The sequence below is a fragment of the Sander lucioperca genome, chromosome 12, assembly GCF_008315115.2.
Source record: "Sander lucioperca isolate FBNREF2018 chromosome 12, SLUC_FBN_1.2, whole genome shotgun sequence".
NCBI classification, from domain to species: Eukaryota; Metazoa; Chordata; class Actinopteri; order Perciformes; family Percidae; genus Sander; species Sander lucioperca.
The window spans coordinates 11922228-11941607 of NC_050184.1; the positions used below are offsets into that span (position 1 = coordinate 11922228).

At 39.5% G+C, this 19380-nt stretch overlaps 1 protein-coding gene across 2 annotated transcripts; it reads left to right on the forward strand.

Moving 5' to 3' along the window:
- Window positions 1-2675: 2675 nt before the first annotated feature.
- On the forward strand, window positions 2676-19133 carry fam131c (family with sequence similarity 131 member C). 2 transcript variants are annotated; one of them, XM_031286942.2, is made up of 6 exons: window positions 2676-2985; window positions 4775-4839; window positions 10559-10643; window positions 17188-17412; window positions 17690-17779; window positions 18485-19133. In XM_031286942.2, exons 1-6 carry the CDS (start codon window positions 2955-2957, stop codon window positions 18754-18756), a joined length of 768 nt encoding a protein of 255 aa, XP_031142802.1. In that variant the 5' UTR covers window positions 2676-2954; the 3' UTR covers window positions 18757-19133. The 2 variants fall into 2 exon arrangements, with proteins under 2 accessions (XP_031142802.1, XP_035864304.1); XM_036008411.1 differs by having other exon boundaries at window positions 18488-19133.
- The last annotated feature ends 247 nt before the right edge of the window (window positions 19134-19380 follow it).

Here is a 19380-nt window from a genome sequence, read left to right on the forward strand (position 1 = left end):
CCTATCAATTAAGCCAGATGAAATGAAACAGTTTCCAAACTTCAAGCATGCATCAAAGATATAAAATGATGGATGACCTACAATTGTCTGATGTTAAACTCAGACAAAACTGAAATTATTGTGCTGGGCCCTAAACACCTCCGAACCTCATTATCCAAAGATATAGCTACTGTGCCCTGGCCTCCAGCACTACTGTCAGAAATCTAGGAGTTATTTTTGATCAGGATATATCTTTTAACGCCCACTTAAAACAAACCTCAAGAACAACCTTTTTCCATCTTCGAAACATTGCCAAAATTAGGAATATCCTGTCTAAAAACAATGCTGAAAAACTAATCCATGCATCTGTTACTTCCAGGCTGAACTACTGTAATTCCTTATTATCGGGATGCTCAAATAAAACCCTTAAGACTCTCCAGCTGATCCAGAATGCTGCAGCGAGTGTTCTGACAAGAACTAAGAAAAGAGATCATATTTCTCCTGTATTAGCTTCTCTGCTTTGGCTCCCTGTAAAATCCAGGATTGAATTTAAAATCCTTCTTCTAAACTACAAAGCTCTAAATGGTCAAGCACCATCATATCTTGAAGAGCTCATAGTACCTTATTGTCCCACTAGAGCACTTCGCTCTTACTTGTGGTTCCTAGAGTCTCTAAAAGTAGATTGGGAGCCAGAGCCTTTAGCTATCAGGCTCCTCTCCTGTGGAACCAGCTCCCAGTCTGGGTTCGGGAGGCAGACACCGTCGCTACATTTAAGAGTAAACTTAAAACTCTCCTCTTCGATAAAGCTTATAGTTAAGGAGTGAGGAGTTGCAGCGTCCGGCTAACCCAGCCCACCTGCTCTCCTCATAGTCGTCAGATTCATTTACCATATAATCAATAATATAATAAAAAAGCTTCTCTCTCCTCTCTCTTTTCATTTGTGTGCATCCATGTCTCAGAAATGCTTGATACTAACCTAGCTCTGGGGAGCCTATTCCCCGGAGTCCTTATGTTTTTGTCTCGCCCAGCATGTTTCCTTGGATTAGGGTGGCACCAAGATCATGGTTGCAGCTGTCGTTGTGGTCCTGCTGCACTCCCTGCTACACCCTGCTACGCTCTGCAGTGCCCTGCAGTGTCCTGCAGGGCCCTGCTATGCCATGAACTACTCGACTACTATGTCTGGTCATTGTTCCATTATCTTTATTGTGACTGTTATTGCCACTGTTCATCACACCCCCAACCGGCATCGTCAGACACCGCCTACCAAGAGCCTGGGTCTGGCCGAGGTTTCTTCCTAATAGGAAGTTTTTCCTCGCCACTGTCGCACTGAATGCTTGCTCTTGGGGGAATTACTGGAATTGTTGGGTCTTTGTAAATTATAGAGTATGGTCTAGACCTACTCTTTCTGTAAAGTGTCTTGATATAACTCTTGTTATGATTTGTTACTATAAATAAAATGTAATTATATTGAATTGAATTGTGTGTGCGTGTGTATAAAGGTGTTATTGAGTCTATTTGTTGAATTTTATTCAGTGAATACTAGAAATTCAAGATTCAGCTCACAGTTTATGGAGCAGAAACATTATAATAATATATTATATTCAATCAACATTTATTTATATAGCACTTGATTAATTGATTGATTGATATTATAATATCGACTAAAATCTATTTGATAAGCAACATACATTTAAAAAACAAACTACATAATGATCAGATTTTGCTTGTTCATATAATTCATACAGGAAAGCCCATTCTGACATATGAAAACATCTTCTAAAACCTGAAATATATATAAATATATATTACTCTTACTGTCACCACAATGGTGAACAAGCTTTTAGATGATCTATTACTGTATGTGACATACGTGACAAAACATATATAGTGCTGAGTATCTAAAACTACCAAAGGTTTCTATAAAATTTCAGCCAGGTTTTCTTTAACTTCATTTTTAATTAATCATCGATTTTGAGAAAAACATTTAAATATTTTTTCATGTCAGGTTTCAAAAGAGTGTATTGTTTTGCCAACAGTATTAGAACATTTTGAATTGAGTTATTATAACTGGGAAACAAGACCACACTCCTCTCTCCCTCTAATTCAAATCACCTGCGCCTCTCTAATTGACCGACCTGCGAGTTAAATATACAATCACCTGTCAGGACCTATATATGTGTGTGTCTAATCCTCTCTCACCCCCAAACCCTTTTCGTCTCCTGTCTAGTAGGGCACCACGACAGCTCAGCAGTTAACACCATCCCCTTATAACAAAAAGATTCTGGACTTAAACCCTTTTCATCCCTCCCCTAGACCCTAATCATCCCATCGTACATCCTTCCAAATTAAACTACTTTTATACTGAACAATGGTGTGGTTGGTTGTGTGTTAGTGAAACCCTACAAAGCCCTATAAAGATAGGTGATACTGCCCAGTAATACACCGTACATTGGTAGCAACAAGTAGACATTATTGTCTACTGTAAAGCAAGGTTAGAATAGAATACAATTAAAATATCCAAGATATAGCTCCGTCATCAAGCCCTACATTCAAATTGAGATACAGTAGGATGGAGAGGAATAATAAAGTGGGAGGAGAATAGAAGAAAAAATAGAAGGGAGGAGATTCGAAATCGTCAGCAAACAGGCATTCATGCTTTCTCCCCGATTTTCTCTCTCTCTCTCTCTCTCTCTCTCTCTCTCTCTCTCTCTCTCTGTCCCCCCTCCCCACACTTTGTCTGTGGCGCTCTCTCACCTCTCTCCTCATATACAGAGAAGTCAGACAGTGCATCAGTCTGCATTTCATCTGGCATCCTCTTTTACTTTCCCCCTGCCTCAGCTCCTCACTTCTCTCTGCTCCTCTGCTGACTGATACCTCTTTTTTCCCTTCCTCTTTCCTTTTTTTCCTCCCTTTCACCCACACCTCATCCTCAAGCCACCATGGTGAACAGATAACCGCCCGGCCGTCCTGACACCATGGGTGCCTGCCTCTGCAAAGGTCACAAAGGTCAGTGCCCCGAGTCCACCTGTTTGTGTCCAGGTCTGTGTGTGTGTGTGTGTGTGTGTGTGTGTGTGTGTGTGTCAGGAAGTGTCGACAGCAGCCAACAAACACTTGAGGGCTGTTGTAGAAAGTTACATCAAGCTTTTGAGGGATAGCTCTGCATGTGAGAATCTAGAAAATAACAGTAAATGAAATTAACGGGATCGTTGAGGTGTCGACAACCACCTTTTTGGCCTAGCAGAAGTCTTTGCATGTGAATCCATCATAGGAAGGATGGAACTGATGCAGAGGACAAATTCTGCATTCTGAAAGCATTCATTTGAAAAACTAGTTTTCATCTGCTATTTCCCAGCTTCACTGGATCTTGAGTGACTCCATGGAGATTGCTTTAGAAATGAGACTTGGGGTGCAGGAGGTTGATGATAGGGATTGTGAGGATCAGCAAACAGTAACTGTGGCTTTAGGACATAACAGCTCCATCCGAAGCTCGTCATCTGTGACTTGAGTTGCAATTTTCTCTCTCATATTTTCTCTCTTTCCCTGCTTGGATTATTTCCAAGCAGGGACAGAGAGAAAGTATGTGGTGTTTGTTGTATGGATAAAATAATGATGCCTCATCTGGCAGAAGGGCCTTTTTTTTAGGAAGAACACAAGCACAAGCATTTGTTGTAGCAAATGATCTAATAAAAAAAAAAGTGATTTCGGTGTACCAGCTTTCTGTGATACCACCAGAACAATCTACATGTTATTTAGTTAGTATATGACATTTAACACCATGTCACACACTCACACATTATTTGCAGCCTGAATCTGTGATGCAGTTTGACAATATTTTGTGAGACAAAGTCTGCTTTTGTTCAGGAAGGGTCCCTTTTAACAACGTGGAGGGTGATGAGAGCAGCGCTTTCAATCTGGGAAGAAAGAGAGAAGGCAGCTGTGAGGCTACAGACAGACAGCTAAGAGAACAACAGGAGTGTGTATCTGTGTTCAAGTCTGTGTGTGCGTGCGTGCGTGCGTGCGTGCGTGTGTGCGTGCGTGCGTGCGTGCGTGTGTGTGTGTGTGTGTGTGTGTGTGTGTGATGTGAGTCAGGGTGGGATTTAACCCCACAAAGACAGTGGATTGGTTCTGGGGTCTTGATGGGTTTCTTGACCTGCTAATAGCACTTCATGAGGCCAGAGACCAGATACAGCCCTGTGTGTGTGTGTGTGTGTGTGTGTGTGTGTGTGTGTGTGTGTGTTCTGGCGATCGTGACTTAAGTAAATGGAAGGGGATCACTCCCCTCCTGTTGCTGTCGTGTTTCCATAGCGACAGCCAATTGTCTTGATGACACCTCCCAGGGGAAACCCAGGCATGTGTTTGTATTCCTGCTGCAAATATGTGTGTGTGTGTGTGTGTGTGTGTGTGTGTGTGTGTGTGTGTGTGTGTGTGTGTGTGTGTGTGTGTGTGTGTGTGTGTGTCCACTGACCTTTTTAATGATGTTAATTCTCCATCGCTATGTACTCTGCTTAATTTCCTCTCATCATTCATATGATCCTCATCACCAGCAATTTAAAATCAAATAGGCACAGTGTGTGCCGGTGACAAGTTAAGTATGCAGAGGGGCTCCAGTTAAATGACTGGATGAGGATTCAACACTCTCTCTCTCTCTCTCTGTCTCTCATCCATTTAGAGCCTCACTTGACCCCTGGCCGTTACGCATCAATAAATACAAACACACACACACACACACACACACACACACACACACATAGAGCATGAATCCAACACCAGTATTTGTGTGTGTGATTCCCGACAGAGCCCCACCATCCCATAACAGCAGCGCAGGACCAGATTGAGGAGGGTCAGCCATCCTCTGTCAAGGTGAGTAAAAGCAGTGACATTTACCTTATGGTTTTTGGCCTTATAATCAGCCTTTTCTTGTGTCCACCTCTCATATGTAAGCAACAAGTATTGGCTTTTACATTGTGGGTTCAATAAACAGTTTGCACAGAAACTATTTTCTAGCAAGAAAAAAAAGTCCCTATAAAAACTGTTGATGCTGTGTTCTGTGAATTATCCAGAGGCTATTTCTTTTTGAAATTTTCAATTAAAATGGTCAAGCTGTGAGCAATGGGAAACAAAATCTATTCACTTAAATTTGATTGAGGTAAGAGAATAAATCTCAGAGACAGATATCTTAAACTCTGGGCAAATAAAACCAAAATTATCAGCATTTCTATTACCATTAGCGATAGGCAATAAAAAACATGTTTTTCTATGATTCGGGTGAGCCGACCCTTTAAATGTTTACCAGCAGTTGTGCTGATTGAATAAGAGTGAAATAAGCAGAATCTTTAATGTTTACACCTGCTTGCTTCAAAATGATCTGTAATTCTTTTAATACATCGCACACGGTTCAGATTTATCTTTTTTAATTTAGCTAATTATTTGCCTATATGTTTATTGCACAGTAAGATAGCTGTTCGGCTGCATTTTATGATTAATATCTCTTTCATTCATAACATGTTCAGTCTGTTCATCAGCCAGGCTCCATGCAGGCTTCTGGAGTGAAATTGCATGATTCATCAGCTAGCTTTCTCTACATTTGTCTTTTAAATATGAACATCTGCTATTTAAAAGTTCACCAGCATTTTACAAATTCTTAAACATTAAAAAAGCATTAAGTCTTGGTATTTTACGTAGAATCTGTGTATTCACAAAAAAGAGTTATTGTTTTGTATTTAACAGGTTGATTTAGCTAACTGTAGCTAGTGTTGCTAGCTAGCTGGACAGCTATTGGCAGAAGACACTTAAAGGTGCAGTAGGTAAGCCTTATAAAACTAACTTTCTGTCATATTTGCATAGACTGTATAATATTAATGGACAAAGCATCCGGTTCGGCAAAGTGCTGCAAATGCGGAAGTGCCTTAAACCTGCATTCTATCTGAATTCCAGCAGGGCGCGGATCAACAAAATCAACGAGACCATAATTCAAAAAATTAACATCATTCTGTGTTGCAGAATACTTAAAACTAGCAATTGAGACCATAAACTCATTATGAAAATGTTTACTGAGGTAATAAATCAAGTGAGAAGTGGGTCACTTTCTCATAGACTTCTACAGAAACCGACCTCCTTTTGCAACCGCATGTGTCGCATTTCCTGGATCTTCGCAATCCTACCTACAGCACCTTTAATGGAGAGCGTAGAATTTAGGGGGATCTATTGGCAAAAATGGTATACAATTTTCATAACTGTTTTCATTAGTGTATAATAACCCGAAACTAAGAATCGTTGTGTTTTCGTTAGCTTACAATTAGTCTCCATTGCCAGACCTTCCTCCACAGCGCTGCATAGGAGGGTCTGGCTAGTCCACACAGCATTCCGGGATGGGAGAAAAACGTGCTCTGATATATTGGCATTTCTTTAAACCAATCACAATCGTCTTGGGCGGCACTAAGTGCTGGACGGAGCCACAGTGCCACTGCAAAATAGCCTCGGAAAGGAACTTGTTTTGGTGGAACATGTGTACGTTCAAAAGTTGTTTGAGTCGTGCAACAGAAAACTCAGATTGGACAGAGTTAGCTAGCTGTCTGGATTTACCCTGCAGAGATCTGAGGAGCAGTTAACCACAGTCCTAATAAATCGACAGGAGTTTAAAACGTTGTGGATATAGCTTGGAATGAGCCTGCCATGTTTCTACAGGAGTCCAGAATGGACAAACAAAACACTGACTGGAGAGGACCTTTCAACCTTTGGCATTTTTAGGTTACCTGAAGCCCAGAGTAGGTTTTACTACACGCTTGGAAAGGGAGGGGTGAGCAGAGGGGTATTCAGTTGGTTGCAATCTGCAACCTCTCTGCTAGATGCCACTAAATCTGCTGCTCATTTAAATGTATTACTGCCCCTGAAGAATTAAAAAATGTCAGTTTAGAGTTATAGACTTTTACTAAAGTAGGAAATGTTTGTGAATGTAGGATTCTCTTTTGCACCCCTAGTTCAGTTGGGTGAATTACATTTACACTCAGGTCCAATATGTAATATATGTACTGTAATAAATCCAAAAAATGACCCCAATGCATCATCAGATATTAAGGAAACATGCTAAGTTGAAATACTATCTTTTCTGACAACAATGTGTGTTTAGCGATTGTTGCCTTAATTCTGAGCCAATAAAGTGTGTTCAATTGGGTGGAGAGGACGACAAGGTAGTGTTATTTTTAGCGGTTCCTACAGTAATTCTAAGCCGAAAAAGTTTGTCTATGAGTTGTGTACAGAGCTCCGCATTATTACGGGATTTATGACAATGTCAATATAGCCAGCATCTAACGTTAGCTACTCCGCTGTGCTGTGGAGTAATGTCTGGCTATGTGAGACAAGCGTCTAACAACATTGTTGTGGATGCTGTGGTCTCAGCCTGGCAACCTCCGTGAACTTCGAGTCTGGGGAGGAGGGGGCGGGGGAGACGACGCTCTTCAGTATTTTCAATTTGCACTGCAGTAACTATTTTAAACACTAGCTGTCAGTAATGCATATTGCACCTTTAAATAAGAATTGTAAAACAATTATGAAAAAATAATAAATTTTTTTGGTTTCTCAGATGGAAGGACCAAGAAATTCAAAAGAATCCTGGGGTTTGCAGTGACCGCACATCTGGCAACGAAGCAGAATGCTTTTGATGTGAAAAACAGAAACAGCTTTTATTTGCCCAAGAGAATGCTTGGTTTTCCCACTTTACTCATTTTACATTCAAGTGACTTTTATGCAGAATTGTATCATCTAGTTTCTAGCAGTCTGAGGTGGAACCATGCACTAATATGTAAGCATGTCACTGTAAACCTAGCTTTAGTTGGAATTAAACTTCTCAGTGGTCACTACTTCTTCTTTCATGTTTTGTTAAAAACCATATTCATTACTAAATCACATTAGTTGTTTGTAATAATCAGCTTAAGTATGCAGTGCACAGATCATATTAAAGCTGCTCTAAGTGATGTTGGGTGACGTAACTTCTTGTCGTTGTCTAGGACAGCTCTCCTCTAGCTTACTTCCCTCTTTACGCTTCTCTCTCCTCCACTCCCCACACCCCCCTTCATGTGCACATGCACTAACCCCCCAACCCCCACCCACAAATCCTTCTTGTCGGCTGGAACACTGTTTGTTATGTTTCGTGGTGCAGGTTGGCGCAGTTTGTTTTTGTTGCCGTTTGTGGAGCCTGGGCTGTCTACAGAGACCGCGTTTTTTTTTTACAGTGTGTTCAGGGGACAGACAGCTAGCGGATAGTAAGGAGATGTTTGCTGTAAAAAAATGTTGTAGCCTAAAAAACGCGTGACATTGCTTAGAGCACCTTTAAGCAGAGGTAACTAAGGATGTTAAGTTTCTGTACGGGAGGGGCGGGGTCATTTGAACTGTTCTGTGTTGAACCGATGCAAAGGCTCATGAAAAAAAAAAAAAATGTTCTGAATGGTTTCTGTCCTAGTTAAAGTGTGTTTTAATAATGTTCTGTAATGTTTTGGTTGTGCATTTATGTTATCTGAGTTTTAGTTGTGTATGGTTGATTTAGTGTTCATGTTAATTTACATTTATTATTGCACCATAACTGAGACCTAGGTGGGGACTGATAGGGTCTGGACAGTGAGAAACTGTTCAGTCACATGTACATAGTTGGAAATCAGCAACCCTGACTCCTGAGTGAGACTTGTTGAGCAAGACAATACTCTTCTGTTTATTGGCAACAAATGTTTTGTTAAAGCTACATTGTGTAAGAATGTCTCCCATCTAGCGGTGAAATTGTATATGACAACAAACTGAATATTACTTTTTAGCCCTTCCTATTCCGAGCGTGTTTCAACTGCTACGGTGGCCGAACCCAAAATTAGCTCTTAGTATCTTCATCGTTTACTCGCAGCTGTTCTAGCTCCAATATTAACTTTGGTCTTGTTGCTTTGCCTGTCGCGTTGTCGTTTTAATTCTCTTTTTTCCTCCCGGCTGGCATTCATCACGGTGCCACTGAGTCTAAAAGTGCAAAAGGCGGAGGTATGTCCCTCTTTGGCTAAGGTATTTTAAAGATGGAGGCACTACATGGCGGCCGTCATTCGAGCGACTCGCCTGTATGTATTCTGAATGATTCTAAATGGCTTACGAGAATACTTTGATTAGTTGGTGGAAGTAATAACATATGAATGAGCGCATATTTGTGAAAGAACAAAGGGTTTTTTGCTAAGAATCAACAAAAAAAAATTACACAATGTAGGTTTAACTTTAGTCTTAAAATCATACTGACATGAAGGAAAATAAAACAGGATTTATATGAACAAATATTTGTGTAGTAGTGAAGAACCTAATGTTATATATTTGTTATGTTTCTTTGCATGTTGAAAGCTATAGTGCGTAGTTTCTGTCTCCCCAATTAGGAATTGTAAGTAATGACAACAAAACATGCATGCACATGATACAAGCCTTCCGTGATCGCGCACGGAGGATTAAAAAAACATGATGGACTCTTCAGAAGAGGTCATTATCTTCACTGGATTTTCTGCGCGCAAAAGTCGCCAGACGACACCAGTTTCTGAACATAGCCATTCTGAGAAATACCAAGAGAGTTGTGTGGAGCCAATAGTCTTAATTAGCTTTGTATCAACTCATTTGGCAATGGCTTGAATATAATGGAGGTTGATTAATATAAAAAGTTACGCACTAAAGCTTTAACTTAACATGCTTATTTTAGACAACATGACTCCAGAAAAAAATTATTTATGTTTACTAATGATTTTTAGTACTGACTTGATTTAGTAATAGACAAAACTTGATTTGTCTACTGCATCAACTTACCGCTCTGTGTGAATACAACTTGACCTGTTAAGTTTCACCTTGTGTAAAAACTGCAAATTTCTAGTAAAGCCAACTAAACAGTGTACTTACTCATAATCCAATTTTGCTTGCAACATAGGCTTTAATTTTAGATCAAGAATACTAAACCAAGCGACATGTATTTGAAGTGCAATTTCTCTTTCCATATTAATTACAGCTTTTTTGGAGAGATTTTTTGCATCTCTCCATCACATCTTTTATTGATTATGTGTATATTAATCTGTAGTGTAAAGCAATAAACTAAACTAAACAGCTACTTGAGTTTAAAACACCTTCTTTCGATTGAGTGTGAATACTGCAGGATTTTCACAAAAGACAGCTGTTATTGTCATAATCACCATTTTTATTGTGTATGTGGGTTGAGTTGTCACACACAGGACATGATTGCCAGAGGAGGATGTATGCAAAGAGCTTATGTGTGCATCTGTGTGTATAGTGTATGTGCTGTTTTTTTTTGTGTATGTAAAGGTCATAACTACTCGGTTGAAAACATCATACAAGATGCTTTAAAGGGCTTTATATTACTATACAAAGGGGTTACCTGCTCATCTGTGAGATGAAAAATCTCTTTTTGTCATAAGAAACCCATTCAAAAACCCATGTCATAAATGCAGTGGCAACAAGCTAAATTGAAGCTATTTTTCTTAGTTTACACTGGAAATACAAGCTTTTTACCTTACATTAATGATAAATATGTGATATTCTCCTTCTTCTTGTGCATCATATTGTGCAGGATGGCCAGAATCCAACCAATGGCAGTGTGGCAGATAAAACCAGTGGCTATGATATAGGCGAGCTGGCCACTTCCTCTTTGATGGGTGAGACACACACACACACACACACACACACACACACACACACACACACACTCACACAGAGACAAGATTGGCAAAAACAGCAAGCTACAGTATTAACCATGGGAGGTTAGTAATGTAATTTCCCTCCTCCTTCGTGCCCTTTCTCTCAAACATATGCATGCTGTAATGCCAATATATCCAGACAGACATGAGTAAACAGTCAGGTACAAGCACACACACGCACGCATGCACGCACGCACGCACGCACACACACACACACACACACACAGGTTTCTTTCTCCCAATTGATTTTCCCTTTTCCCTTCCCTTTTTCATTTTCTTTTCCCTATTGTGTTCGTCTGCCTCATCTCCACTGTTTCCCTCTCTCTGCAGGAGGTTAATTATCGGACTTAATGTGTTATTCCTTGCTGAACTTTCCCCAGTGAAAGCTCTTTTATTAGCCCAACAGTATAATTATGAAGGCTGTGAAAACCTCATAAATACATTAGACAGATGCAGACATTCAGGCAGACAGTTGAGAGGCTGACACCTGCTTTGGGTGACAGAACCGGTCGAGTAAAAAAAAAAAAGCTTTTTGACATTTGCTCAGACTTAATCACTTGTCAGTCATCATTTGTGCCCAAAGACTATATTTAGTATGCAGTTAGTATGATAAGGAAAAATGTCACATTTGTTCTGGTTGGTCTGAAGCCTTGAAATATGGTAGGGACATACTTTGGGCAAGTATCTAACATTACAACTTTGAAATCTTTAGATCACATGAAAAATGACTCTTTTTTTAAGTCTTCTTTAGGATTTACGATTTTTTAAATGATACGTTTTTTTCAAACATAAATGTGTGCATATCTTTGATATTCAACAATAATGTATTGGCGGAAAATTCATGATCCCCAGTGGATGAAGCCTAATGACCTTGGTGATCCCCTGACTTTAACTTTAGTGCCACTAGGTAAAATGTTTCAACAACTGTTGGATAATTGCCATGAAATGTGATCCCGACATTCATGTCCCCATCAGGATGAATTGTAACCACTTTGATGATACTTTAACTTTTCATCTAGCACCATCATCAGGTCAAAAAATTTAATTTGTTCACTACTTTGGTTTATATCCAAATGCCTGCAAAACTAATGGCATTTCCATCAGCCAGAACATGGTAAACAATATTGTCAGGATTTAGAGAAATGGCGGACCCAAAAAATGCAGAGACGACAGGGCAGTGTTGAGTTCGAGAATTTAATAAATAAAAAGGGATACAACAAATAGAGTCCTGAAGTAAGCAGGCAAAAATAGTTCCAAAAAAGTTGAGGAAATAAAAGACCAGGCATTAAAATAAACTGTCCCCATATTCAGCTGAACCACTATTTGGACGTTTGTGATGGACAGAACTCCCTTCAGTTTTGGGCCATGAATAAGCACACTCTCCCCTCTTTGTTCAAGGTGGCTGTAAGAGCGAATAAAACTAGGCACACACATACATACATACACACACAACACAAACTGCACTCTCTTTCTTTCTCTCTCTCTCTCTCTCTCTCTCTCTCTCTCTCTCTCTCTCTCTCTCACACACACACACACACACACACACACACACACACACACACACACACATGCAGACGTAAGTATGTGAATAAACGTAAGTATGTGAATAAAGCTAGGCACACATACACACACAACACACTCTGCACTCTCACACACACGCACATGCACATACACATACACACATTCACTCACCAATATTAATAACTTGTCACTCACTCTGTCTCTCAAACACGTACACATTCTTCTTACAAATACACTGACAAATATTAAAATATACTATTTATTCCATATGATAAATACACTCAGTCAATCTCTCCAAATTACGCAAAGGTGGTGGGATTCAGCTACTCTTAAAGAATATGGTATTGTTTCTTTAAGAGAAGGAAAGGTTAAAGGATGTGTTTCTGTCCCATAAAAGTGAGGCATGTTTGAAGAATATTATTTGACTTAGAAACCATTATATTTGAATTGTTTGAATTAATTTCATGATTTGATGTCATGTTTGAGGCATATTGAACAAATATGTATGTTGATTTATTGTTGGCCTAATATCAGTTTTAGGCTGTGCTTTTATCTGTATAAATTTAAACTGTTCAGATGTATGTGGCTTGGACGTAATGTCTTTTGAATATTGAGTAGGAAAAAATGCAAAAAACTCCAGCAGTTCATAACCAGTCTTTAGCTTGTTTAAAAATGGAAACTTTTGTATGACTTGACTTGTGACTTGCTTGACCAAAGCTATGACTTGACTTGACTTGCTTGATTGTCACAAAAAATGACTTGGACTTGCTTGAGACTTGAAGGTTAAAGTGATGGTTCGGAGTAATTTCACCCTAGGCTGCTTTGCACCTTGACCTCGAGCCAAACAACCCCCCAAAAGCTTTTTTCCCTTGTTATAACGTTGGTCGAGTTAGCGTTATCAGCTGGTTAGCTTAGTGCAGGCGTTAATGGATCCATGTTTGTATCTCGTAAATTACCCCACTAATAATGCCCGGAATGATATCAAACTTCTACAGTAGTACAAATAGTTTCTTTACTTATAAAATGAGGCATTAGAAAGTTTGTAACTATAGTCGATAGGACAAGATGCCACACAGTTGTATATATCCTGGCTGCGGTTTAAAAGCAATAGATGTTGTGCTCTGTGCGTGATCTTGCGGGATCTCGCGCGGTAGCAGCCGAGAGGAGTTTCCATCAGGCAAGTGTTATTTAAATATACTTCTGGTGTAGTTCCAAACTTTCTAATGCCCCGTTTTATAAGTACAGAAACTATTTGTACTACTGTAGAAGTTTGGTATCATTCCGGGCATTATTAGTGGGGTAATTTACGAGATACAAACGTGGATCCATTAGCGCCTGCACTAAGCTAACCAGCTGATAACACTAACTCGACCAACGTTATAACAAGGGAAAAAAGCTTATGGGGGGTTGTTTGGCTCGAGGTCAAGGTGCAAAGCAGCCTAGGGTGAAATTACTCCGAAACATCACTTTCAGACTTGAGACTTGCTTGTGACTTGCCCATGTGTGACTTACTCCTATCTCTGGCAGGAAGTAAAACAAGACATGACACGGGAGAAACAAACTACCAAATTAAACAGGAAACTGAACCAAAAAACATACACAAGGATGAAAACAGGGTAAAACGCAACAGAGAACACAAGAGACAGTAAACAACAAGGAAACGGGGAATACATTAACACAATAGAACAGGAAAAACTATAACAGAAAACCACAACCATGACACAATATACTGGTTAAACCGTGCTTCATGTTTTCAACATAGTTTATATTATAAAGACAGATCACTTCTATACAAAGTGTTAATGGTGTTGTCTATATAATGAATCAGATGTCTTGACACATTGATAAAAAATAAACAGGCAAAACAAACTATACCTTTTGGAATTATCAGCCCGTTTTTTCACGACCGCAGTCTGCAGATTTGATTTGCTTTGTTGTTGTTTTTCCACCACAGCTTGAAATCAACACTTGTGGCTTGCAAACAAGCAAATTACAGTACTTATCCATTTTACCCTCTTTAGGATTTGATTAACTGTTGTTTTCTAGAATTAATTAGTCCTGTGTAAATATCAAAGCTCTGACTGAAGCACCTACAGGTTTTATAACACTCAATGTTTGTTCATCTGTCTGTGTTTGTTCATCCACTCTGTTTCCTCACAACATACATGCCTCTCATAATGCAATATATGTCTATTTTTGTAACGGGATTTATTCCTGACTGACTTTGGTTACTTTGTTAAACGTGTAAGCTTGTGTTACTGTAGCAAGACGATAAACAAGACTGAGAAATCCAATCATTTCTTACAGCAACCAAGGAAACTCAGTACTCAATAGCCTCGGGAAGGAACTTGTTTTGGTGGAACATGCTCTTGTACTGGTGGTCCCACGCACTCGTTTGAAAACTAAAGGTGACCGTTCCTTTGAAGTGGTAGCTCCGACTCTGTGGAACGCCCTTCCTATTACCTTACATTCTGCAGTCTCAGTTGACGCTTTTAGAAAGCAGCTGAAGACAGTTGTTTAAACTCCCTTTTGTCTCATGTTTGTAATTTTGGGTTTTTAGTCTTTTAATCTTCATTGGTATTGTATTTGTTTTTGCTTGTTTATTTTCTGTTTTGGATCCTACTGTATTTTAACAAATGTCTTTTGTGTGAAGCACTTTTTGACTCTGTCTGTAAAAGGTGCTATAACAAATAAAATTATTATTATTATTATTATTATTATTGTTCAAAAGTTGTTTTAGTCGTGCAACAGAAAACTCAGATTGAACAGATAGTCTAGCTAGCTGTTTGGATTTACCCTGCAGAGATCTGAGGAGCAGTTAACCATAGTCCTCATGAATTGACTGGAGTTAAGAATGCCAAAACAAAGAAAGCGGAAGGTAACGGACACCCGGACGAAAACTAGGGACATGCGGAAACGTCGACAACAAGACTGTAACAGTATTGTTGATCCATCATGAAAATGTTTTAGTTTTGTTTACACAGACAATCACACATTTTGGCATACAAATCAAATATTCTTTCTCACATGAGAACAGAAAAAGGCATCCACATTTGACACTTTCATATATAGTTTGTGTTGCATTTTTTAATTCAACATAAGAACCCTAACAGGCCTATGCAGTTGCACAGTCAGTATCCCGTAACAGCATAGTGTTTTTAATACTCTTCGTTGGCTGCAGCCTGCACTATAGCTACAATTCAACAGAGAAATCTGGCTTGCTGCTGCCCACTGCATTCAGAGGGACACATGATTATTCTCTGGGGTGCGAACGTCAACCTAATATGATTTGGTCCTTTTCTCACTGCAGTGTGGAAAGTAAGGCCAAAATATTCCATTTGAAAAACAATAGGATTTTCCTGTGGTGTGCACATAACTTAAATAGATGCAAGCATAGCTTCCTCACCATCGAGCGTCAGCAGAACAGCATCATAACAGAGTCGTCACAGTGTGAACGCAGGGTGAGACAGCAGTGGGAGTTGCAGTGCACAACAAAGCACAGAGAGTCTCTATGTGTTGGGATCAAATGAGAATAACACGTTGGGATGTTTTTCTCGGGTTTAATTAGCCCAGGATGAATGCCAACTCTCTTAGCTTCCTTCTTTCATTTAACTGTATCCATTTCTCTCTAAGCTTGTTACCCTGTCCCTCTCTCTCTCTCTCTCTCTCTCTCACTTGGCATTCTTCTGCCTTTTTTCTTAACCTTCTTACCTTAACCTATCCTCCTCGTTGTCTTTTTCCACCTTTGCCTTTTCAAGCTTTCTCTTTTGTCCTTTTACATCTATTAAGTATATATGTTCTGCAAAATGACCAAGGTATGCTGTCACTTTCACTTGAACTCTTTATTTCCCTAGAACTTTATACCCTTGCCTCTTGTGATTAAAATAAATTATGTTTTTTGTGGTTTTGCCAAGTGATTCTACAGGTTATGAATAACATACTGTAGATATACAGGACAGCACCTCCTACTGCTTGAAAGGAGTCCATTTAGTGCAAGCAACAGAGCTGTAGATTTAATGCTTGGATTTAAGTCAGTCATAATAATGAGGACTTGGGACTTTGACTTCCATTGACTGCTATGACTAGCTTTACTTTAGACTTGATTTGAAACTTGAAAACAATAAGATTTATGTCTTACGTTTTGACCTGGTAAAATCCCAGAATTAAAACAAATGCCCTGATATACTCCAAAAAAGGGACGTACAGTTGGTAAATTGGCTTTTTGGAGTGAATCAACACTGACTGCACAAACAGAGCAGTCAAAATCGCGCAGACAACGCAAGGCAAATATTTGCTTTGCTTTCTGTCTGTACACATCTTTATAATTATATGCACTAAAAGGACTTGTTCTCAGTTATGTGTGAAGAAGTGTGAACACAGCGTAAGAATGAAAATGCTACAGTAAACACTGTCATTTCAAAAGTCAGCATTCAGAGAGCTGATGGACTTGCAACTGACTTGCAATTTCCTTAACATAAGTTTTGCCCTAAAGACTTGCTCTGGCATGCAAAACATTGTCTGAAATACACTTCTAAGTAAAACTACACAATAGGACCAAAGTTGTTTTGTTTTTTGTTGTGTCGTTGTTAATAAATAGCCATTTTAATTTTAAGTTATAATATATATAGATACAAACAAAGTGCTGTCTGTAAAAAAACAAGAAAACGTCCAATGCTCTCCAAAATCACCTTGGGTGATGGTACACTGTCATTTTCAGTCTTCTCCAATTCCTTTTCTATGGAGCTATCAGTAGATCAATATACTTTCTTCTCAAGTATAACCATTTCCTGATTCTTCTCACTCTGTGTCTCCTTTTTACATTTCCACATTCCACGTCCCTTACTGTGGCACTTTTTTTGCCCTACTCTATCACTTACTGTACACCATTTCATAGCCTATCACTTGTCTCCTTTCCTCTGTTACCACATGTACTGTCTAATCCACTTTATCAAGATGTATCCATCCTTCTCCCCCTTTTTAGGTCTGGTGGCCACGGTAAAGGAGCATATCACCAAGCCGACAGCGATGGCCCAGGGGCGAGTTGCTCACCTGATTGAGTGGAAGGGTTGGGGCGGAGGCAGCCAGGCCAGGGGAAGTGGGGTCGGTTGGAGTGGGGCCTGGGGGGGGATGGAGGCCGAGCTTCAGGAGGATGAACAATTCTACTCCCAAATGACCGACGAGATCAAGGAAGCTCGCTTCGCTGCAGGTGAGACAGACGAATGAAATGAATTCAAGAAAAACAAGATGTGCAAGATGTGGTCAGTGGGGATGAAGTGAAGCTCAGATCCCTCTGGGCATTGTTTCTGTTCGATTGGCTTTTACAGAGGTAGTGTCTACAAAAATCAATGGCCCTTAAGACGTCCCATGACAGTGACTTAAATCTAGTGCACTTATTTGATTTCCCTTTGTTCCTGACGGACTTGGTGAAAACAACTGGGGGTCGACTTCTGAGAAAAGGAACATAAAATGTGTATGTTACACAGGCGTAGCAGAACAGTTTGCCCTGGCTGAGGCATCCATGCATGTGTGGTCCATGAACGACAGCTCAGAGCAGCCCTCCACCAGTTTACAAGGTACGCCATGTAAAAGGATCACGTGTGTCACTGGAGCTTTTGGTCTAAGATTTCTCTTTTATCTTAATTTGAAATTTGCCCTGCAACATGTGCAGATCTGTTGTGTCTGAATACAAGTAAACCAATGGATTAAAACTACAAGGTAATAAGGCATTTCTGCTGTAATAGCTTCCGTCTGGATTTGGCTGATTATAATCTCAATGTCCTTATTTAAATGATGATGGATTTTTGAGAGAAATGAGTCACAACAGAGGACATAATTAATACCTGTTGCCTCAAATAATTGATTTTATGTATAGTATGCAAACATATGATATGATATACATTTTATTATATCATATATTTGCATAGTATACTTATATATTTGCATAGTATACATATGTTTGTATAACATAATATGTCATATAGTATGTTATATTACATTATATATATATGTGACTTATAAAGTGTCAAGTTTAGTTCCATCATAGTATTAATAGTGTCAAAAAACATTACCTGACGTTGTTGTTCAGTAGCTAGCTCAGAGATTATTGGCTAATGAAATTATTGATTTAGCAGGGGGGGTTAACACTTTTGCAAAGCACTGTATCTGTGTCACATTCTCATTAGGGACTGAGCCCCCTAAAGGTCTGATCCTAGAAAAATCATGTTTTTAGTGTTTCAAGTAGCAACCATTTGACTGATACTGTTATTATCCCTCCTCAGCAGCACAAAGCCATTTCTTGTCCCAGTTCCTGCTGGATGGTGGAAGCGTCAGTGTTCCTCAGCACCTGTACAGCATCCACGCCCAGACGTATGGCAACAACCGGGCAGCCAACCTGGTCCTTCCGCCAGTGGTCGACTGCATTTCCTCGACGTCCAACACCCAGCAGGACAGAGATCGTCCCATCGAGGACAGAAGCACTGCAACTGCAGAGGCTGCTGTCCGACACGTAGACAGCAGCTCACTATCCGAGGATGACGTTTTTTATAACTAGGCTCAACAGGAAAACAAGCCAGCAATGTTGATGGCAATCTCTAAATTGAGCCTCACTGAGGGGACTTGACTCGCAGCCACCAGCAGTAACTGATACAAAAAAAAAAAAATGTCGGTGAGATATTGCAAGAGGCAACTCCTCAAATGGCTTGTCTGGGAGGGTTTCAGCGCCTGAATGGTCTTCAGATACAAAGACTCTAAATTATATTTTATCCCCTGTAGAGGAGTATACTTTTGTGAATGTACATAGTTTCACTGTTACATTTTCATTTTGTAATCAGTGTACAATAAACACTTTCATATTATAGGTAGAACTGAACTGTGAAGAGTCAAACAACTGGTGTAAATACCTTGTTATTAAACATGAAGTTTAATATATGTGCTGTACAAGACTGTACAATTCAGTTTTTGATCCCTTTTCCCTTCACATTGATGATTGAACAATTAAATTAATTAAGTTAAGGGTCAATGATTTGAAGTCCAGCCTAAAGCAGTCTGAGTAGAGAAAATATGAAAGAAATATAAAATGTGTTTTTTCACCTGAATCTAAAGAGAAGAAGTCTGTTGTTAAAAAAGCGGACACACAATTATATGTCTGAGTCCCAGCTATGGTTAGCTATTATTC

Bases quoted from the DNA above. Each gene is read 5' to 3' on its own strand.
- fam131c (XM_031286942.2), top strand. From the start codon at position 2,955: ATGGGTGCCTGCCTCTGCAAAGGTCACAAAG. The intron at 10,644-17,187 runs GTGAGACACACA...CCCCCTTTTTAG, and splicing joins GGCCACTTCCTCTTTGATGG to GTCTGGTGGCCACGGTAAAG. The intron at 17,413-17,689 runs GTGAGACAGACG...TATGTTACACAG, and splicing joins GGAAGCTCGCTTCGCTGCAG to GCGTAGCAGAACAGTTTGCC.